Below are 22,822 nucleotides of genomic sequence, written 5' to 3'. Positions count from 1 at the left end.
TGAAATATACTGTACAGTCTCATCTTTTCCTGATCAAGGTCTATGTTACCTATGACATTATTGACCCCAATTGGAAGCTGCTGTTGATTTTACTGATGGTTATTTTAATGTAAATTTTATTTTTGTGTAATAATGTGTTTTTATATTGTTATGTATTGTATGTCTGTATCTTTGCTGTAAACCACCCAGAGTCCCTTCTGGGAGAAGTTTTCTTCTTCTTCTTCTTCTTCTTCTTCTTCTTCTTCTTATTATTATTATTATTATTATTATTATTATTATTGAGTTAATCTAAATACATAACCGAACACCAGACACCTCTCTTACACCTTTTTTTGCTTTGGGTGTTTGAAAGCCAGGCTAGTGAAGGTAAGCACAGTAGATCTGTGAGCTTGAAGGACAGACCTCTTTAAAGCATATAAAAAGTAGGAAGTGGAACAGGTTTGTATTTTAAAAAGCTGAACCAGGTAAATGGAAGTACTTACTGCTTCCAGTAACATATGCCATAGTTAAACTGAGATTTTGATGCAACAAGATGCAGTGGTGGCTGCCAGCTTTAAAAGAGCATTGGATCAATGAATGGAGGTTATAACCATCACTGGCTACTACTCAAGAAGGAGAGATAGATAGATAGATAGATAGATAGATAGATAGATAGATAGATAGATAGATAGATATAACTGGGGAACATAAGGCAGAGGCTACAGTTTTGCTCATACCATCTTACCAACCATTTGACTATTGTGTGAGGGAAATGCTGGGCAAGATAGGCCTTCAGTCTAACCCACCAAACCTTTTTTATATTCTTAAGTGCAGAAGTCTCCCCCTTTTCTCAACTTACTTCTTTTGGAGGTTCTTTCCCTGTAAACCCTTTTCCTGGTTGGAGCAGCAATTCCAAAAGTAAGTTTGGATGAGGCAGTATGGAATTGATCTTAGATCAGATCCCATCCCAATGTCATTTCTTATGTGTTGCTCTGATCTGTTGGAGCTGAAACACTGATTCTGTCGCTATCACATTTCGTTTGGACTTGAGCCTTCAAGAGACGGTGGTTGCACATTGCCTCAAACTTCTATCGACAGTGAGGGCTATAAAACTGCACAGTTGTTTTAAATCAGCTATATAACGAAATGAACACAATATGTACAATGTTTCTTGGCTCAAAGCTTCAAAATCCTGGGAGATATTAATCCATATTTGGCAATTTTTGCCATCAGAGCCTCTTAGACTCCTTGGGGGAAGATAGGAGGAAGCTTTTTGGAGATGTCTACTCAGCCTATTGAATATCATGCCCTCCTCCCTTGCCCAACTTGGCGGGTGGATAAATCACCCACTGGAGGTGGGCCAAAAAACTCTTCTGCTGATATTTCAGCTGCTCCTGGCGGGCCCCGAGTGGTACATTCCTAGCTTAGCCCATCGTCGCTGTCTTAGCTTCCTATATTTTATGTCGGCCACAAGTGTAGCAAGAAATTTGGAAACCACATGAGCTGTGTTTATGGCGTGTTCTTGTAACCACAATGAGGTTTGGAAAGTGACTGGGGTTGAGCGGGAGAGCAGCAACCTTGACTTCTTTCTCCTGGCAACAAATATCCCTTCCTCCTTTTTGCCTTTTATTAATCTTTGTCCCCAAATGTTCCAAATTCCACTAAGACTTCCCCCTCTATACGCATAGTTTTTGCAGTCATTGCGATCAGCCTCAAAAACAGCCATTGTGTGCAAATTGGGGCCAGTTTAGCAGTTAGCTTTTAATCTGCTTCTACAAGCAACAATAATATGCTTGTTTTGAAAAAAGGTCTTTGCTCAGCCCAGCCCTGAGGAGTGGGGAGAACTTGGATCAAAACCAAATTGAAATAAATTAAAATTAATACTGCCTCCATTGGCATCACAAATGAGAGCAACAGTATTCCAAAAGTGATGTTTTCCCAGTTTGGTGTCTCCAGATGTTTCATTTTATGTTTCTGTCACACCTGGTTGTACTGGGAAAAATGGGAGCTTTATTTATTTATTTATTTTAAATTTCCATCGTGTACACACTTTTTACCATAACTATTGGTATATAAAGCCACCAATCAAGAGTAGTAATTTCACACCTTCTAATAATAGTAAAACATTTGTATCCTATTTGAAAGAAAACTTCCTGATCCTAAATTGGGGTAGAGTCTTGCAATATTTTGCCCTATCAAAGCTCTTAACAAGCAATGTGTCTATGTGTGTATAAGTGTATGCGTATATATGTGTGTGTATATATATTTGTATAAAGTGTACAAAGGAGCAGTGGTGGCGCAGCTGGTTAAACTGCTAAGCTGTTGAACTTGCTGGAAGGTCGCAGGTTCGAATCCACGGGATAGGATGAGCTCTTGCTGTTAGCCCCAGCTTCTGCCAACCTAGCAGTTCAGAAACTTTCAGATGTGAGTAGATCAATAGGTACTGCTTCGGTGGGAAGGTAACAGCGCTCCATGCAGTCATGCCATCTACATGATATTGGAGGCGTCTACAGACAATGCCAGCTCTTCGGCTTAGAAATGGAGATGAACACCACCCCCCAGAGTCGGACTGGACTAGACTTCATGTTGAGGGGAAACCTTTACTATACAAAAGTGGCGTAATTGTCCAATGGAAGGCTCACAAGAAATAGAGTGGAGAGCTCACCTAGCATTATTGGCAGGTAGTTCTTGAGCACGTTTCAGTTCCTCACAACAGGAAACACCAACAAAATATCTGTTTGTCCTGTTCAAACAGGACAAAAGTAGAAATGTGCATTACAAAGTATCTTGCGGTTCTTTCGCATTACACAGTAATAGCACTGTGATTCCACTTTTAACAGCCATGGCTGTATCCTGTGGAATCCTCTGATTTGTAATCTGGTGAAGCACCAGAGCTCTCTGGTCTCTTAATTAAATTAAGCAAATAACCTTCCTTCAAATGCAAATCCCAAGACTCAGTGGTATGTTGCCATGGCGGTTAAAGTAGAATCATAAAGCTATAATTGTGTAGTGTGATGGGACCCAGGCTTTTATAAATTATATTCGTTGGGAAGCTGTGGTCTTCGACAGTGATCTGGAATAGTAATTGGTTGCAGGCAGCCACATCTCGAGAGCCACAAATATTCCACCCAGTCCTGTGGGAAAAGTAAAGAAGATTAGCACCAGTTTTATCACTGGGAGGATCCCTGCCTCCAGTTCAGCCTCACAGGCATTCACAAGACATCACCAGCTGTACATATGTAGCCATGCTTTGGCATTTGTCTTCCTGCCTATCTAGATAAACAAGTTTTCTAAGGGGTTCTTGTTGTTTCCAAACTTGCAACTTTAATCATTATTATTTGTAATATAGATTCAATCTCACCTGGGGGCATTTTGATTTATATTTGAGTGGACTGAATTTTTATTGCGCATTTGGGTGTTTGGTATTTGTACTCTTACTAGCCAGAATCTAGTAGGACTTCTTTAATGTATCAGTTTTCAAAGAGATGGATGCATTAGTCACAGTCAGATTCAATGTGTTACCATCAGCATTATTGCAGGGTATGCCCATGTGTCATGGAGAAGGTGGAAACTGCCATGCATGTCCTTTTACAATGTCATTTCAATAAGAATATGCAATCTGTTTTTATTACTTCTCTGCTATTGTACAGAAGGAGCCCTCAGTGGCGCAGTGGATTAAACTGCTGAGCTGCTGAATTTGCTGACCGAAAAGTTGCCAGGTTCAAATACGGGGAGTGGGGTGAGCTCCTGCTAGATTCTGTCAATCTAGCAGTTCGAAAACATGCAAATGTGAGTAGATCGATAGGTACAGCTTCGGCAGGAAGGTAACGGCGCTTCATGCAATCAATCCGGCCACATGACCTAGGAGGTGTCTACAGACAATGCTGGCTCTTTGGATTAGAAATGGAGATGAGCACCAACCCTCAGAGTCGGGCACAACTGGACTTAATGTCAGGGGAAAACCTTACCTTACCTTATTGTATGGAAGATCCCAGGCGGAAATAAGTAATATTATATAAAGTATCTTATAGAGGATAGGGATCCATAGATTACTTATAGAGTGGCTAAATTTTCTGCGGCAGCTATAAAAATAAGAAAATAGATTTTGCATTATCTGTTTTCTCCATTGTGCATGTGGCAGGGCTCAGACTGGTCTGTGGTTTGCTCTTCTCCACACTCGCATGTCGTGAACTCCACTTTGTGGCCCCATTTCTTAAAATTGGCTCTGCATCTCGTGGTGCCAGAGCCGTCTGTTCAGCTCCTTTCAAGTTGCCCAGTTTTCTGTGTGCCCAGGAGGGAGTTTTGCATCCAGAATCAGCCATTGATTGAGGTTCTCGGTTTTAGCCTGCTACTTTTGGACTCTTGCTTGCTGATATGTTCCTGCTGATATGTTCCAGGTTTTTGTGTGCTACGTCTAACCTTGTGTATGGTATGCTAAAGGTGACATGCATATACATTTCAAAAATCATTGGAAAGGAGTATAGTTCATAGTTGGACTCCAGATCCCATCAGCTGCAGCCCAACTTGGCCAGTTGTCAGAGATGCTGGCATTTGTAGTACAGCCGCATTTGGGAGAGCCAATGGTTTTCCATCCCTGATGTGTCAGGCAGCGAGCTAACCTGGTATAGCCTTGTGTCTAATAGACTAAATTGGACATCAGGAAGTTTGAATTTCACCTCTTGGCCTTGGGCAAGCTTCTCTTATCTCAGCGTCATACCCCTGTCTGGCCTGTCTTGCAGGGGTTTTACGAGGATGAAAACAAGATAAATGCAAGGGAAGAGCTTTGAACCCTTGAAAGCACTGGAGCAATGCTAAGTAATTATTATTGGTAAACCTGCACTCTGTCCTTGGTGACCCCTGGTTTTGGAGAATGAACCCAGCACTTACATTTATGATACTTTAGTATGCCGTTCCATTTATTTGTTTATTTTATTTATATCTTGCCTTTCTCCCAACATCAGATCCAAGGCGGCATATAACTGTTTAAAAAATACAATAAGTTAGAATATTTACCTTAGGAAATATTTTCCCAGCCTGACCGTAGTTATCTGAAACTATGGAATTGACTGAATGCCTTTAAATTTCCTGACTTCCAATCCCAGAATATTGTGGAGTTGCGTTGGAGGATTGAGAGAGATATCATCTCCAAGATTCTGCTATGTCCTCTAGTGTGACTCTGTAGTAACTTTCTGGGGAAACATGCCATAAGGATCTACTGGAGGTTGTAGAAAATTCCTAGAGAGACTATTTCCCCTTAATTGAAATGGCAAATATAGGTTTTGTGATTATGGGGATCTTCCTGTACAATTAAAAAGCTTTCAATACAAAAGTTAAAACAAACTTTAAAGAAACCTCTGTTTTTTAACAAACCTAATAAAATGAAGGTTAAAGGCAGTTTTAATGGACGTCATAAAACAGAAACAACACCCCTCATTAAAAGCTCCATTTGTCATGACATATTAAAGACCGGTTTTATCACCATTGATCAGTCCACTTTTCTTTATACATGCTACAGGTGATTCTGAAAATTCTTACTTACTTACTTAGGCAATTCCTCATGTTCCGAGTATGATGACCCTCTAAGTGTAGTGTCTTGGAGATGGATATGTAGGTGACTATGGAGTCCTATTATTGAACCGCATGTTCTTCCACAGTGAGGGCCTCTGTTTCCAGGTGGAAGGCAGTCCCGGTCAGGGTTGGCTTGAATTGCCTTCCTCTTGGCATGTTTCTCCGTTTCACCCTTCATTCATGCCTTTTCGAATTCCACTGCACTGCTGGCCACAGCTGACCTCCAGTTAGAGCACTCAAGGGTCAGGACTTCCCAGTCCTCAGTGTCTATGCCACAGTTTTTGAGGTTAGTTTTAAGCCCATCTTTAAGTCTCATTTCCTGTCCACCACCATTCTGTTTTCCGTTCTTGAGTTGGGAGTATAGTAACTACTTTGGGAGATAGTGATCAGGCATTTGGACAATGTGGCCAGTCCAGCGGAGTTGATGGCGTAGGAGCATCGCTTCAGTGCTGGTAGTCTTTGCTTCTTCCAACATACTGACATTTTTCCGCCTGTCTTCTCAAAAGATTTGCAGGATTTTTCGGAGGTAACATCAGTGGAATCGTTCCAGGAGTTGAATGTGACGTCTGTAGACCGTTCATGTTTTGCAGGCATATAACAGGGTTGGAAGGACAATAGCTTTATAAACAAGCACCTTGGTGTCCCTGCTGATGTCCCGATCCTCAAACACTCTCTGCTTCATTCGGAAGAATGCCGCACTTGCAGAGCTCAGACGGTGCTGTATTTCAGTGTCAATGTTGACTTTTGGGGTGAGGTGGCTGCCAAGGTCGTGGAACTGGTCAACATTTTCTAATGTTACACCATTAAGCTGTATTCCTGGCATTGCAGAAGGATTGGCTGGTGCTTGCTGGAAGAACACTTTGGTTTCCTTGATGTTCCTTGATGAGAAACCAAGTGTCTTGTATGCTTCTGCAAAAGTGTTTAGAGTGGCTTGTAGGTCTTCTTCTGAATGCACACAGACTATGTTACCATAGTTGAAAATTCATTTTTATCTGAAAATTCATTTTTATGTCGAAGGTCAGGTTCCTTGCACCACTAGGTTTAGTTTTAAAGTAGAATAGTTTTATCATGGTCGTTGTCACAGTCATCATCCCTTCAATGTGTTGTCGAAGGCTTTCATGGCCAGGATCACAGGGTTGTTGTATGTTTTCCAGGCTGTATGGCCAAGCTCCAGAAATATTCTCTCCTTACGTTTCACCCACATCTATGGCAGGCAACCTCTGGGCGAAACGTTAGGAGAGAATACTTCTGGAACATGGCCATACAGCCCGGAAAACATACAACAACCCTGTCATCCCTTCACTTTGAGAAAAGAAAACACTGATGGCTCTGTTAGTAATAGGTGCTTTAGGAACAACTGAAAATAAAATTACAAAATATTTGAATTAAAATGTCATTAGATAGGACCACAGTAGCAGAACTGCAAAAAGCAACAGTGCTTGGCATGTGCTACATCATCCAGTGATACATAATTGATTCCTAGATTCTTGGAATTGTTCTTTTAATTAACTGGTTTCAAATTTAATTGCTTTGTAACTTTTGTGTGCTGTTAAATTTTAACTGTGTTTGTTTTGACTGTTGCAAGCTGCCTTGAGTCCCAGAGTGGAGAAAAGGTGGGAAAGAAATAAACATAAAGCAACACTTGTAGAACTGAGCGAAAAAGGAAAAATAATTTGTAATGATAATTTTTACTTTTATCAGTTGAAACCGTATAGTCAGACGCTAGTAATTGCGAAACCAGTGTCAGCAGGTTCACTAACCCAGACTCAAGAAAAAAAGGTATTTCTGGGAATTTGCTAGGTATTCTAGGCGATCCTACAGTACCGTTTGCTGAAAGTTGCCACAGAGTCACCCTAGAGGACCTAGCAAATTTCTAAGTCCTCCGTGGTGACTATGATATGTTGGGGCTGGAAGTCAGATAATGTAATGGTGTTCATTTGCATCCACAGTTTCAGGTAAGTCTGGCCTGGATGGGAAAGTATTCCCCGCCAATGCAGGGATCTTACTAAACTGCATTTTACTACTGATTGTCAATATGGAAATAAACTACTGTACTTTGGGAAGTTTTATGTCTGAATGCTATAATTATTCTAATTTGCTCAAAAGAGCTCTACTGTAATCTGTGTATATGAGTCTTCTTTATCTGCCCTTGATTTTTATCCTCCCAATAGCCCTGTAAAGTAGATTATGCTGAGAGACTATGACAGGCACAGGGTTGGCCAGTCCATGAGTTTCATGGTTGAGTGAGATCAAAACTTGGAGTTCTTTTACACGATGCAGTTATAGCACCCTATGATGTTATAGCACTATGATTCCACTTTATACCATTGCTGTATCCTATGGGATCTTTTGGGATCACACTTTAAGGAGGCACTGATTTAGAATTCTCAACCATAGATTTAGTGTTTCGCACATTACAAACCCTGGTTTTCTGTATGATTATCTCATCGTGGTTATAGTGGAATCATAGCACTATAATTATGTAGTGCGAAGACTCAGTACTGTGCCAGGTTGTTCTTGTTAGATAACCCTGTGCTTGCACCCCATGTTTTCTCAATTCTTGTGCTTCCAAGAACTATTGCCAACACTCCACCCACTCACCTTCCCTCTAGCTATTAACTTTTTAGAGTGTGGCCAGCAGCCCATCCAGTACATGGGGGGTGCCTTTGGCTGTTTTCCCCCCACTCCACCCCATAAGTGCCCCCCTCGGAGAGCTCTTCCGCCCTGTGTCCCTGTGTAACCTCTGTTCCCAGTCATGTTGTTTGCAGACCTTTCCAGGAGGGTCTAATCCTCATAGGGAGGTCACTTGAGGACACAGCTGGGCCTCCCCCGTCTCTCCTCTCCCCCCACCCCCCACCCCTACCCCAATTCTTTTCCCTTCTGGGCAGGCCAGCAGGACTTTGCTGTTTTCCACGTTTCCTTTGATGATGTTACAGTCTTGGCAACAGGCCAGGGAGCTGCAGGTTTCCTTACAGCATGTTTTGCATGCGGCGCACAGGGTTGTGTGTGGCCGTGGCGGCAGGAGGGGAGGGAGAGATGGAGGGAGAAAGAGAGAAATCTGTGCTGCGACAGAGTGAGCTGCACGAGATGGTGCTGGAAGGGGGGAGGGAGGAGAGAGGAGGGGTCCAAGTCTCATATAACAGCTTAATCGCCTCATTTTAAACTCTGCACGGAGCAAAAGAAACAAAAATCCAGGCACTGGCAAGAGCAGAACAAAAGCAGGCTGGGGAAACTGAGGCAGGATTCCTATGTGCCCTTACACCTTCTTCTCTTGTAGGCTCGAGGATCTAGCCTCTCCTTTGAGCATTTATTTGCCTCTGTAATACTATGTTTTTTGGAGGAGAACATCTCAAATTCCCTATCCAGTATAAATCATAAATCATGGAAAGAAGGGGGTATGGAGACTCCAGACTCTTCTTCCACTACGTAAGGAAGGGTTGAGCCATGTCTGAAATGAGCTGGCAAAACTGGGCCACCAATACTCCTATGTAATTGAGGTTCCCTGGAAATTTCCAAATCAGAAGTGTACTAAGTCTACCAAACACTAAGAAATGTGAAGGCAGCAATTGTTGAGCCCTTCCAGGAATGGTAAAAAATTGCATACAGTCTGTCTTATGTACACTTATTACTAGGAGCTACACCGAATACATGGAGGGTCTTCCTAAGTGCACAATGTGCTTGTAAGAGTTTTGTAGTTAAGAATGTTTAAATGCTAAAGGATGGGGAGAGCATGCCTTCACCATGCAAGTACTTGCAAGTAAGCAATATTAAAATCAGCCTGCTTGCCAATGATGAGCTCCCACCTTAAAACCAGTACTGTGTCCCTGCCAGGTGGGGATTTTTTTTTTTTTACCCATCTTAACCTTCATTACATTTTATGTCTCACTCATTACCATATCCTTTCTAAATATCCCAACTCTTTCAATTCTGGAAGCAAAACAGGGCTGGATTTGGTTAACACTGGGATGTGAGAGTTAAGAAAGATTTTTATTTGGATTCCTGTAAAGTCATTGCTGCCTGTCAGATCCGTGATCAGTGATTTTTCAAGCAGGTAGTTTTGTACATTGAAAGGGAAGTCGTCATTGTATAGTCGTCTATAGAGAGAACTTTGCAGGGGTAGGTTGAGCACTTAGCCATGCTTATTGAGTTAGAAAGCCAGTCTCAAAGCTTGTGGGAGATGTGGTGTCATTGCAGTGCACATAGATGTACTTGTGAAGAAAGACTCTGCTCACACTCAGCAGCTGTCATTATGCCCACATGCCAAGACTGCAACACCTGGCACCAAAATCTGCTTCTGAAGCTAAGCATTAGAACAACCAAGTTTTTGAGTCAGGTCTGACAAGTTCAGTTCTAAGCTCTCACTTTAACTCAGAATATCATACTCTTTAACTCAGTATACCATAGACCAGGGGTCCCCAAACTTTTGAAGCAGAGGGCCGTTCTACAATCCTTCAGACTGTTGACAGGCCGAATTATCATTTGAAAAAAACAAAACAAATTCCTATGCATACTGCACATGTCTTATTTGTAGTGCAACAACAACAACAACTAAAAAACAATGCAATATTTAAAAATGAAAACAATTTTAACCAACGTAAACCTATCAGGATTTCAATGGAAAGTGTGGGCCTGCTACTGGCCAATGAGATAGTCAAGTTAATTAGGATTGTTGTTGTTGTGTGCCTTCAAATCATTTCAGACTTTGGCCGAGCCTAAGTCTAAAATTAATTAATTATTTACTGCATTTATTTACTACATTTATATCCCACCCTACATTTCCTACATTTATACCCCGAAGGGGACTCAGAGCAGCTGTATGTACATACAATATATTATATTATTAGCATAACACAATATTAGCATTATATATTACTATATTGAACTATACTACTATACTATATAATATGTAATATATAACATATACTTAATATTATGATATGATATTACTATTAGTACTATATTGTATAACATAATATTATTATCAATATTATATGTATATACAATATATATTATTAAAACTGATATAAACATATTATATTATAAAACTGAGGGCGGGGGCCAGGTAAATGACCTTGGAGGGCCGCATCCGGCCCCCGGACCTTAGTTTGGGGACTCCTGCCATAGACCAATGGCTCTTCCAAAAAAGTGGCCGGGAGAGAACGTGCCAAGGCCGTTCCGTGTTTGCATGGGTTGGTTTCAGTGTAGGCGAGGTATAATCATGTTTGCTATCTAGCACTGAAGCCGTGCTCTAAGAAAATGAAATAAAGTGGGAAAAAGGCTCGAGATACAAACCGGTTGGGGCCACTTAAAACCAGTCTGGCAGCTTCTCTGCTTCCCCCCCCCCCCAGCCCATTTCCTTCTGGTCTGAGGTGTGTGCGTGTCTATATGTGTCCTTTCAGGCTGTCAGTCTGGAGAAGGCAGAATGAGAGCTGCAGCACAGCCTGGTGTCGGAGGTCCTCTTGCCGCTGGGAGATATGGGCCACTGTTTCCCTGCACACTGATTGCGCAGTCCTCTTGTGGAATTTGTTACCAACTAGGTGCGGCAACAGCCATGGGCAAAGATCCCCCTCTCCGTGTTTAAAGAAGGATTACACAAGTTCAAGGAGGAGAGCTCTGTCAGTATCTTTTCTCAGGGATCAAGGGAAGCAAACCTCCACATTCCAAAGCAGTTTACCTCTGAATAGCCAGACGCGGGTGACACACACACAAGGGAACGGTTGTGGTCTCTGTCATGCCGTATTGATGAACTTCCCAAGTTATCTGTTCTGGCGGTTGTTTGTAGGATGAAGGTAGGCAGACTTTCAGCCTGTTCTAACAAGCCATTTTTTTTTTGGCTAGCCTCAAGCAAACAAGCCAAGCTATGCGCTGAAAGAATATTCCTTCTTAGTGTAAAATAATGGCACCCTCAGTTGCACACTATTCCTTACCAAAATATTTGTTTCTTTTTTCCAAAGGAAAAAAAATGCAATCAGCCCTTCACATTTGTACTTTTCACTTTTTCAGATTTCATTATTCATGTATTTGATTAACAGGTTCTTTCTATGAATGTCTAGGTCTACAGCAGAGCTTTCCAAACTGTGTTGCAACATGTTAGTGTGTCGCCTGCAGGGAGTAGGTGTGTCACGCGAATATCACGAGATACCTCAGAGTCTATGGAAAATAAGTAATAAATCACATATTTTTAAAAAAATATAAAAAAGCTTTTCATGAGATGTGTTGTGTCCTCATACATTGTGTCCCCACAGTTCTGTCGTATAGGGCTGTTTAAATTGGGTTAATTCTTTAAATTGGCTTTTGATGTTTTTTGTTGATTATGTATTGATGTACATGTATTGGTGTTTTAAAACTTTGTACGCCGCTTTGAATCCCACCCATGTGAAAAATGCGGGATAGAAATGAATAAACAATAATAATAATAACAACAACAACAATTTTGTTGTTACAATTTATGTATGTGTCCATATCTCTTATAAAGAGTTGTTTTAAACCCATTTTCTAGCAAAACTGAATTACTGTGTTGCAAAACAATTCATGTCTGAAAAGTGTATCACCTACATGAAGTGATTGAAAAATTCTGGTCAACAACATAGCTCAGTGATCACTGAGTGGAGTACCTAGATATTTCTATAAGCAGATGCTTCTCTAGGCATGTGTAGGTCCTCCAGACTTATTCTGTGGTCAGCCGCTGCAGAAATCTATAGAGTGGTCCTAGAGAACCTAGAGATTCCTAGGGAATTGTCCTTTTGGGTATTTCTTTTATTTATCGTGTCAGAAGCAAATTGAGAATACAGCTATAATGTATAAAAAACCACAACTTTAAAAACTTGGCATTATGCTACATTTCCTTTGACCAGAAGCTAGCCACTTGGAGTGCCTCTGGTGTCGCTATGAGAAGGTCTTCTATTGTGCATGTGGCAGGGCTCAGGCTGCATTGTAGTAAGTGGTCTGTGGTTTGCTCTTCTCCATATTCTCATGTTGTGGACTCCACTTTGTAGCCCCATTTCTTAAGCTTGTCTCTGCATCTCATAATGCCAGAGCACAGTCTGTTCAACGCCTTCCAAGTCACCCAGTCTTCTGTGTGCCCAGGAGGGAGTTTCTCATCTGGTATCAGCCACTGATTGAGGTTCCGGGTTTTAGCCTGCCACTTTTGGATTCTCACTTGCTGAGGTGTCCCGCAGGTATCTCTGTATATCTTAGGAAGCTATTTATTGATTTAAGGCATTGGCGTGCTGGCTGATATCCGAACAGAGGATGGGCCGGAGATGCCAATTCCTTGGTCCTTTCATTACTGGCTGCTACTTCCAGACGGATGCCAGGTGGAGCAATACTTGCTAAACAATATAATTTTTCCAACGGCATTGGGCGTAGACATCCTGTGATAATGCGGCATTATCACAGGAGCCACATCCACTTTTCATCAAGAGCCACATCCACTTTTTGTGTTAAAAAAGTAGTGTATTTGCTTTCTTGCCACTTTGGTCAGGGTTGTATGCTCCTAATCCTAGCGAATATAGAGGGCTGAGTGTGAACTGTTTCTTTGCACAGCTCATTTCTTTATATATTTCAACACACAATTAAAGACCCATGACATTTCTGTAAATTCCTTATTCATAATCCCAGCAGAGCATAAACTGTTACTTCTTAATAGTAATTTGTTGGGAAATCCATTGCACACACCAGGGCTCACTTAGTAGATGCTGGATTTTAATTTTGGCAGTGAGACTTTGAACTTGGCTGTTGTCTTGATGTGATTAAGTTTAAAGACCAAATCATTGCCTGGTTAAAGAAAACTATAATTTAGCAAACAACATTGGCCAGTGTAAATTTTGATAGAGTAATCCCTCACACACATCTGAAGGAATGTGTGCTTGCTGTTGCAAACATACACAAACATTTGTTTTAAATTAACTTATTACATCATAGGTTTCCCTTTGCTTTTGCATTTTGAAAAATACATCTAAAATTACATTTTGCTCTTAAGTAACAACAAAAAGCAAGAAGTAATTACTAGTTAGGAGTAATTATTTGTCAGCAGTCATTATGGGAAGGAAGAGCTATTTTTATGCCCCCCCCTCCCAGTAAATTGTCGCAGGTATCTGCCAACTTCGATTTGGCAGATGGCTTGGAGTATTCCACTATTGTCTCGCCTTTTCAGCTGCTTTTCAAAAGCCCAGTTTCTCTCTCCTTCTCCCACCTTCCCCCTTTGTTCTCATTTTATCTTAGGTAAAGGTAAAAGTTTTCCCCTGACATTAAGTCTAGTCATGTCCGACTCTGGGGGTTGGTGCTCATCTCCATTTCTAAGCTGAAGAGCCGGCGTTGTCTGTAGACACCTCCAAGGTCATGTGGCCAGTATGACTTCATGGAGCGCTGTTACCTTTTCGCCAGAGCGGTACCTATTGATCTACTCACATTTGCATGTTTTCGAACTGCTAGGTTGGCAGAAGCTGGGGCTAACAGTGGGTGCTCATCCCGCTCCCCGGATTTGAACCGCTGACCTTTCAGTCAGCAAGTTCAGCAGCTCAGCGGTTTAACCTTCTGTGCCACCTTAGTCACCTGTAAACTGAGTTCAAAGTGCAAAAATAGTTTTCATTCAGTTATCTCAGCAGAGGAGAAAGAAGAAAATGAAGATGGATCTTGCTCTTCTCAGTACGCTCAAGCAAAAGCAAACTGCTGTAGCCTCTACTAACCTGTGTATTCTTCCTCGTTTATACATTTTTTCACCTTGACTTTACTGTAATGTTACTTGCTTTTGTGTGTCCTGGTTTTCAGTTGTGAAATATTGGCAGGTGCGCAGGTGTCCTTATTAGTTTTAACACATTGCTTCACAGCTCTAGATCCCATATACATTAGATTGCTTTGGCTGCTATCCTCCTCCTCCTCCTCCTCTTTTATCTGTATGTTTGTGTATGTCTTCAAGTTGGCTGTCAACTAAGTGTTTTCTTACACAAGGAAGACTCAGAGGTGATTTGACCAGTTCCTTCCTCTAAAATATAGCCTACAGCACCTAGCATTTTTTGGCAGTCTCCCATCTAAATATTAAGCAGGGCTGACCCAGCTTAGCTTCCAAGATCAGATGGTATCTGATTCCTTTGGGGTAATTTGGCTCAAAAAATGACTTGTAGGCTCAAACATAGCACAGATGAAGATCTGTACATTAGGATGAGTGAAAGTAGCTTCCAAATAGCTTATGTTGAGCTTACAGTGCAAGTAATATTTGAAGCTAAGACTATCTTGTTTACAGTGTGCATTCTTAGCTATTACTTGAAGCTAGTTCTCAACAGGCAGACTTTCGGCAATTGGATAAGATAATGGATAGGTGTGTATCTTTTTATTATTGTTGTTGTTATTATTATCACAAATAGCAGTAGTACTAATACCACTGATATGCTTTTCCAGCTGTTTTTAATTGACTTTTTATTTTAACAGTTTGTTTATTCATACTGTCTTTTAATTTGTACTTGTTAAATCATGTTGTATGCTACTTCTGGTCCCCATGCTCAGATAATTTAGTAAGATATTATTTAGTTACATAGTCAGATGGATAAATGTAGATTAGGTTAGCGGTAAAGAAGTATGGTGCACAGGATCAAATATCGAGAATTTGATACATACGGAATATCAAATTCTTGGCATTTATTCTTTGAGAAGGATTAATTATATAGTATCTTAAGGGAAGCATGTAGGGCCTTACCTAGAGGTGTGGAATTGATAGACATTAGGAAGGAATATGGGACTGAATTAAGATGACTGATATTTTTTATTACATGTACATGGTTTATCTAATTGCATTTGGGTATTGCTAAGGGAAAGACATTCTGTGCATGCACAAAGACACTGTCTGGAAGACTTTAGTGGCATGTACATCTGATTATTTCTCCCCAGTGACCGCAACTCCTTGCCCTATAATACAGTAGTGATGAAACATTTCCCTCCTCCTTAATTCTATCATTGCTCTCTAGTCATTGGCCGATTATGTACTTTTGAGGCGCATGATCAATTAGGCAAAGTTAACAGGCATATATTGAAATGTACTAAACTTTTGCAATCCATTTGAGGTCTTGTACAAAAACCAGGGACTATGTAGATGTGTAGCAGAGAGAATGACTCACAACTTCAGAGGTCAAATATAATTGACCGCAGTTGGCTTTCCGTATTCACAGATTATGCATTCATAGGTTCCACCACCAACATTAAAAATGCTTTTACTTAGCTATTTTTAAAAAGCAGACAATGGTTTTACTAATTTATGTAACAGACATCATTTTACTGTGCCATTGTATATAATGATATTCAAGATATCCACAAATACTGGTATCCACAAAGGGTCCTGAAACCAAACCCCCAGTAGATACAAAGAGTCCAATGGATATTAGGGTTGTGGTAAGCCACAATGAAATATAGACCTCTGGTCCCCATGCTCAGACTTTTTTCCACTATTTCATGTTCTGAAGTCTAAATGTTAGAAAAGTTACTTTTTTTGTCTACACCTCCCAGAAACCAGTGACCACACTGAAAATGTATTCCCAAAAACATAAGAATTTCCATCATTGCTGCAATCACAGAGAGCATGAATTGTTACAATCACAGAGAGCAGAAAACTCATCATGTTATTTCTCCTCTTCTTTTTAGGGTTTCATCCCTGTGTTTCCACCCCAGGATGCTTGCTGTTTGCCAACACTGAAGGAGGCACCATGGGGCTCATCTCCTAGCTCCGTTTAAGAGCCCCCTCCCTCCAAATCCCAACCCACATCTGTCGTGGCGACCGTGGAGTGTCGCCTCTGGGGGCGGAGCCCACCTCGGTCTCTCCTTATTGGGTCTGGATGGAATTGCGGTGAATGGAACAGAAGCCCAGCACGGTGGAGTGCCTGTCGGAGCCAGAGGACTCCCGGTAAGACCAGCAATCAGATAGCAAACATTTGTGCATTACAGAGCTTGAAAACAAACTCCACGGTTGTGATATTCCTTAGCTAAGACCAACCAAAATGTGTGAACTTTTGAATTCACACAAAGTCTTCCTCATTTTCACTACCACTTAGTCTGGCGAAACATCCTAAGGAACTTGAAAGCCTACATTCTTCTGTTGCATTTGCCATAGGTTTAATAGAGGTATTATCCAACGATGGATTTTATTTTGATTTATGGACCATCATGGCTATTGTTGCTTTTTATTTATTCTGAATGGCTTCTTTTGTTTATCCCAACTGGATTCTTTCATTACTGTTTTGGGACCTGCATATAGGTCTAGAAATGCAATTAGGAACATGCATGTTAGGAGCAATGTGACCAGTGAAGCAGGACCTGCATTGTTGTGTCTTCTTCCCCACAATGTAGAAAGCTACTACAAAGAGCTGGTCCTCCATATCAATAGATTATGTATCCACAGATTCTAAAAATCATAGCTTAAAAATATTTTACATCCAAAAATCAACCTTGATGATGCCATTAAGAGGCAGTATTTTACAGTACTATTGTGCATAGTGGAAATTTAGCATTTATGGATTTTGTTATCCATATGTGATGGGATGGGGAGGAACCTGTCCTGGAATGAGACCTTAGCAGATATCAACACTCTGCTTTACTTTGGCATGCTATCTGCTGGAATTGTAAGAGTAAGGCCAGTTCATTCTCCTCCTGCCCTAACAATTTCTATGTCTTCATTACCCAAAAACACTCAACATTTTCTGTCTCTTGAGAGTAAGTCTGTCCCTTGGGATGAGTATTTGCCACCTTTTAAGTTTCATTTTGCAGAATGAAACAGAGACTATGAGATATATGTACTCATACATAGTTGGTTTGTACTTCTGCAAAATTGAGGTTCTTCTCAGTAATTGATACCTCCCTCCTCTTTTAGAGAGATTAATGGAGTGTATGCAGTTTAAATGACTAGGACAGTTTTAAAACTCAAGTGCAAGGTGTAAATTCCTTTCTTCTGTGTTCATACTACATAAGATTCAAATTGGGTATTGCGTTTAGTGTCTTAAAAATAGTCACATTCCTCCTCTTTTCCCCTCCTTTTAAGAAAATGTAAGTCTTGAAATTGAAGGGCATCCCTCTTCTCCATACTCACATTCTCTTCTGCTATTTCTTTGTTCTTACTATGTCTCTTCCCTTTGGTTGAGGAGTTGATATTGATGGTGATGTGATGATAAGAAATGATAAGAAAATGATGTGATGATAAGAAAATGCAGTTACCATAGATAGGATTGCAATAGCACAATTACCAAATGTTGCTTATAATGTCCTACATTATCCAGCAATACCTCAATATTTCCAATTTTTAAAATAATAATAATAATAATAATAATAATAATAATAATAATAATAATACAACATTGTATTTTTACCTGCTTCTCCTTATGACCCAAGGAGGGATACAACATGGTTAAAGACAGACACACAAATACACAATTAAAATGCTTATATCGAAATACAAAAAAAAAAAAAACACCCAACACCTGTAAAAGAATCCAATTCATTGATGATCCAAAACTCCAGATGGTTGCATATGATAGACTATCATGGTGGTGGTGGTGATGATGGTGACTTAGGATGTTATCACACAAGGCTGATAAAGTAGAATTGGTTGGAGATTATTAAACATAACAGGCTTAAAGAGCTGGGCATGTTTAGCCTGCTGAGAAGGCTGAGAGGAGACATGATAGCCATGTACAAATACGTGAGGGGAAGTCATAGGGAGGAGGGAGCAAGCTTGTTTTCTGCTGCCCTGCAGACTAGGACACGGAACAATGGCTTCAAACTACAGGAAAGGAGATTCCACCTGAACATCAGGGAGAACTTCCTCACTGTGAGGGCTGTTCGACAGTGGAACTCTCTCCCCCGGGCCGTGGTGGAGGCTCCTTCTTTGGAGGCTTTTAAGCAGAGGCTGGATGGCCATCTGTAGGGGGTGCTTTGAATGCGATTTCCTGCTTCTTGGCAGGGGGTTGGACTGGATGGCCCATGAGGTCTCTTCTAACTCTACTATTCTATGATTCTATGATTCTATGATTATCACACAGCATCATGTCTGCTCAATAGTTGCATTGTGCTTGAATCATGATTGGATAATCTCTTTTGATTGAAAGAAAAAAATCTTATTAATAAATCCAATATTGTTGTTGTTCCACCACTATTTCTTGTGTGATCGTTTCCTTCTGCTGAAGTCCTGATATTGCAAAATAGAGAAAAGTTTTGCATAAAATACCAAAACTATGTGACTCTACAGTTGCAGCAAAATAGAAAAAACTCAGTTTGCATATTTGACCAGAATTCTCTCTAGTTGCCAACTCTGAAGAACCCATGCATGTGGGCTGCTGCATTACGTTAGTCATTTGTAAAGACTGCCTAGAATACCAATAGTATCACAGGAAAGCTTCCAGTTTTGAAAACAGTGACATAATTACATGTGCACAAAATAAGTTCTCACTAGTGAGATTGCATGCCATCTCTCAATGTGAGTCATTGTTCTAGTCTTACTCTAATTCAAACTTTACTAAAATTAGGAGGTATTTCACATTATGTACAATTCTAGCACCATCACTCTACTTTGACTGCATCTTATGGAGTTTGTGATTTAGTGACACTGTAGAGCTTTCTCTCTGAGAATTGAAAACACCTCTCCCTGAACTATAAGTCCCCAGATTCCATAGAATGCACACACGGGATCACAGTACCATGTGGAATCATAGTGCCATAATGGTGTGTGGTGTGAAAGGGCCTGGTGTAACTTTCCCATGCATATTAACAGGATCATGGACTATCCAGTGATGTGCCTTACTTTTCCCTCTGACTAGATGCTGCAAAATAGCTCAGTCACATAAAAATCAAGGCGCGGTAGTGAACAGTTCTCTTAAATACTATAAAAAGTATTTTGGGGTGTACGTGCATTGTGATTTCAGGTTTGCATTTGTCTCCTCCTTGAATTTAAACTGTGGCTTGGAAACTTGAGATTTGAGTAAGACTCCATGACATGCTCTCTTGCATCCTTTTCCTCAGCGTATTGCTGCTGCTTCTCCAAAAAGTGGTTTGCTGTTTATTTAGATTGGTTTCATCCAAGTAAATCAAGAGAAACACTTCTCACAAGGGACTCTCCCTCTGCTGCTGGATTCTTGTGAGCCTATAACCTTGTTTGATGGCAAACCAACAAACAATGTACCAAGTGTGTGTACAGAATGTGTGAGTGGGAGCTAACATGTGGCTGGAGTTGCCAAATGTGTGCTTCTGCTTGTGCGAAGCAAGGTGTGAGTCAGGGTACAAAGATGTGTGCAAGAGGAACAGGATCCATGGCAAAAGGCTAGGGTACTTTGTTCTATATTCATGCGATTGGCAACCTTACTTATCTCTTCTTCATGAGTAAAGTACTATTAGATAAGGAGTGAACAGAATAACGATCACAAAACCTCTTCCTTCCTTTTCCTGCTTCTTGGCAGGGGGTTGGACTGGATGACCCATGAGGTCTCTTCCAACTCTACTATTCTATGATTCTATGATTCTATGATTCTCTATCGTCTTTCTTGATGCTGCTGGCTGAATAGTTCTGGTGCCACATTGTATTGGTAGAGTGGGGAGAAATGTCATTATCTGACTGGCTACTATTGGTGTAACTGCATTGATGTCATAGAAATCAGCTGAGCATTTATTAGACCATAGTGCAGGTTGGGGGATCCATTTTCCAGAAATCCAAAATGGTCTAAAATCCAAAGTTGTCCACATGGATGGCTGAGATAATGAAACCTTTGCCTTCTAATGCCTCAGTGTGCACAAACTTTGTTTCATGCACAAAATTATTAAAATAGTGAGCGTAAAATTACCTTCAGACTGTCTATAAGGTATATATAAAACACTAATGAATTTCATGTTTAGATTTAGGTCCATCTCCAAGATATCTCATGATGTAAATGCTGGTATGCCAAAATCTGAAAAAAAATCTAAAACACTTCTGGTCCCAAGCATTTTGGACAAGAGATACTCAACCTATCCAAATTGGAATTTCTACTTATAGTGTGCCGCTGTGTGACAATGAGATTTTGAGTAATATATTGATAAAGATGAGAGAAAAGACATACAGTATCCTTTTACTAAGTCAACCCAGTTTCTGTGTCGCTCAACATTGTCAACCAGTCAGCAGTTACTCTTTGAGGTACTAGCCATTCCCTTCCCCAGCTCTGTCATCTCAGGATCCCTTTAACTTAGGCTGAAATTTAGACCTGCAAGGAAAAACCAAATACTAAACTCCCTCCCAGAACTTGTGAAAACACTCAGGTGATGGTTGTGACTCATGCATATGACCGGTAGGTAATTTAGAGAGTGTAGTACTTTCAGTGGACAACACCCTTGGGGTATGTTTCTTGTTTTCTCCCACAGTATTTTAGCATATATGCTCATGTGTAACTCTGACAAAACACTTGATAGACAGAAGATGAACTATTTGTTGCTATCTGAGAGAGGTGAACTTTTTTGATACCTAATTGAGCAAGCCCAAACCTTTAAGATCTTTTGGCGAGATCATTCTCTCATTCCCACCACCTCTACAGGTATATTTAGTGGAAATGCAGGGAAAGTGCCTTCTCCGTGATTGAGGCCCTACTTCTTCGGAGGCTCAAATGTCTCCCTCTTACCCACCACAAAATGAAGATTCTTCTATTCTCATGGATGTTTGGGAACATTGTTTTATTTTAAAACAATCTATTTTAGTGCTATGCTGTTTTTAATTTATATTTTAAAATCAATGTTTCGTATGGTTTTAATTCTGTAGACAGTTTCATGTTATTTTAAAGTTAACTTCCTTGTGTGTCTACCTGTATGTGGTTTTAGTTGTATCTCTTTTTATTCTGCAAGGCACCTTGACTCCTACTTTTTGAGGGAAGGAAAGATATACATAAATTGGTTAATGGGCAGATGGATTGGTTGAGCAAGGGTACCTGCTTTGCTTTCCATGCTGGCTAGGAGATTCAGGAAGTTGTTGACTTAAAAACATAACTTTAAAAAGTTTTGAATGTCTTGATGCAGAGCTTGCTTATTTTGAATGGATGTTCAAGTAGATTAATTGGTATATCCTTAATGTCGTTATACAACTGAATCATGCCTTGGTAAGACTAACCACACAAACTCACTAGTAGCTGGAGGGAAAGTTCATCGAAGTGTTTTTATTTCAAGCCATAAATGTTTTAGTGTTGAGCAGAGTGAGATGTTGTAGAAAAGGTTGTCAATTAGTAATTTTTGTGGCCTGGCTGTGTTTCATATTTTCTAATTTAGATGATGACAGCAGAAGACCTGACTTGATGAGCACAGCGTGTCTCTGCTTAGATCAACCCTCCCCCTCCAAATGAAGGAAATTGCACGCATTAATACTTTTTTGTGGAATCCATGTGCGAATTCACAGATACACACTGAGATTGTAGTAATATTGTGAGCTGACAGAGATGCTGACTTGCAGCCTGTTTCTTGGCACTGTTTACAAGTGACACAGCTCCAATTCATATGGCAGAAACTGTCATTCCGAGATCCAGAAGCTGCCGGTTCACATTGCTGCATCCTTCAGCCTTTTCTTTTCCCAGGATTAAAAAACAACAGCGCTATGACGGAATCTGGCATCAAGCTTAAAATCAGTCATGCCAAGACGTTTCAAAAAAGAACCTTGGGAATGGCAGGAAGGGCACAACTCAGGAAGGCTTTAGCAATAAGTTTTGAAAGGTGCGGAAAGAAGAGAAGGGCTTAGCAAGGGTCTTCCAGTGGTCACGTGGTAGGTGTTCAGTGGCTGTGCCTTGGTGTTTCTTCATCAGCCCCTGCTCTTTGCTGTCCTAGCCACTTAGTCCCAGAGACTTGCATTAAAACATAAGAGACCCGTAGCACAGTTTGGAGGAGTGTCTAATCTACTTTGTAGGTTGGTTGTTGAGGGAATGAAAGGGTATATGAAATGAAGCAATACAAGAGTGTTGAAACAACACAAGAATACAACACAAATGAAGCAACACATGAGTACAATGTAATAGTATAATTAATCACACATGTTTGTAGTAAATCTTGTGTTTATTTTGTCCATGGATGCAGGAGTTGCAGATTAAATCGTCATGCTGATGTTTTCAAGAATATTACATACATTATCTTAGTATTTCTAACAACAGCCCTGTGAAGTAGGCTGAATCTGTAATTAACACTTTGCTGCAGGTTAGGAGATAGGAGTGAGGCAAATATTGTGAGTAGATTAGGCAAGGACAGGCTTCATGTTCACCTATTTTTGCAGCCCCTGCCAACAAAATCACCAACACCTTCATGGATG

General features: G+C 40.5%; 1 protein-coding gene across 1 annotated transcript in view; it reads left to right on the top strand.

Annotated features, from left to right (window-relative positions):
• The window catches only part of thra (thyroid hormone receptor alpha), a 169,938-nt gene that overhangs the window by 78,875 nt on the left and 68,241 nt on the right, over positions 1 to 22,822 (top strand). Inside the window, exon 3 of the mRNA XM_008113348.3 lies at positions 16,177 to 16,435. Within this exon, the coding sequence (XP_008111555.1) occupies positions 16,383 to 16,435 (53 nt within the window). The 5' untranslated portion in view covers positions 16,177 to 16,382. The remainder of the gene's footprint in view (positions 1 to 16,176; positions 16,436 to 22,822) is intronic.

The sequence above is a fragment of the Anolis carolinensis genome, chromosome 6, assembly GCF_035594765.1.
Source record: "Anolis carolinensis isolate JA03-04 chromosome 6, rAnoCar3.1.pri, whole genome shotgun sequence".
In the NCBI taxonomy this organism is placed as follows: Eukaryota; Metazoa; Chordata; class Lepidosauria; order Squamata; family Dactyloidae; genus Anolis; species Anolis carolinensis.
Note: the sequence above shows the minus strand (reverse complement) of the source record. Positions and strands in the feature narration are given on the sequence as shown.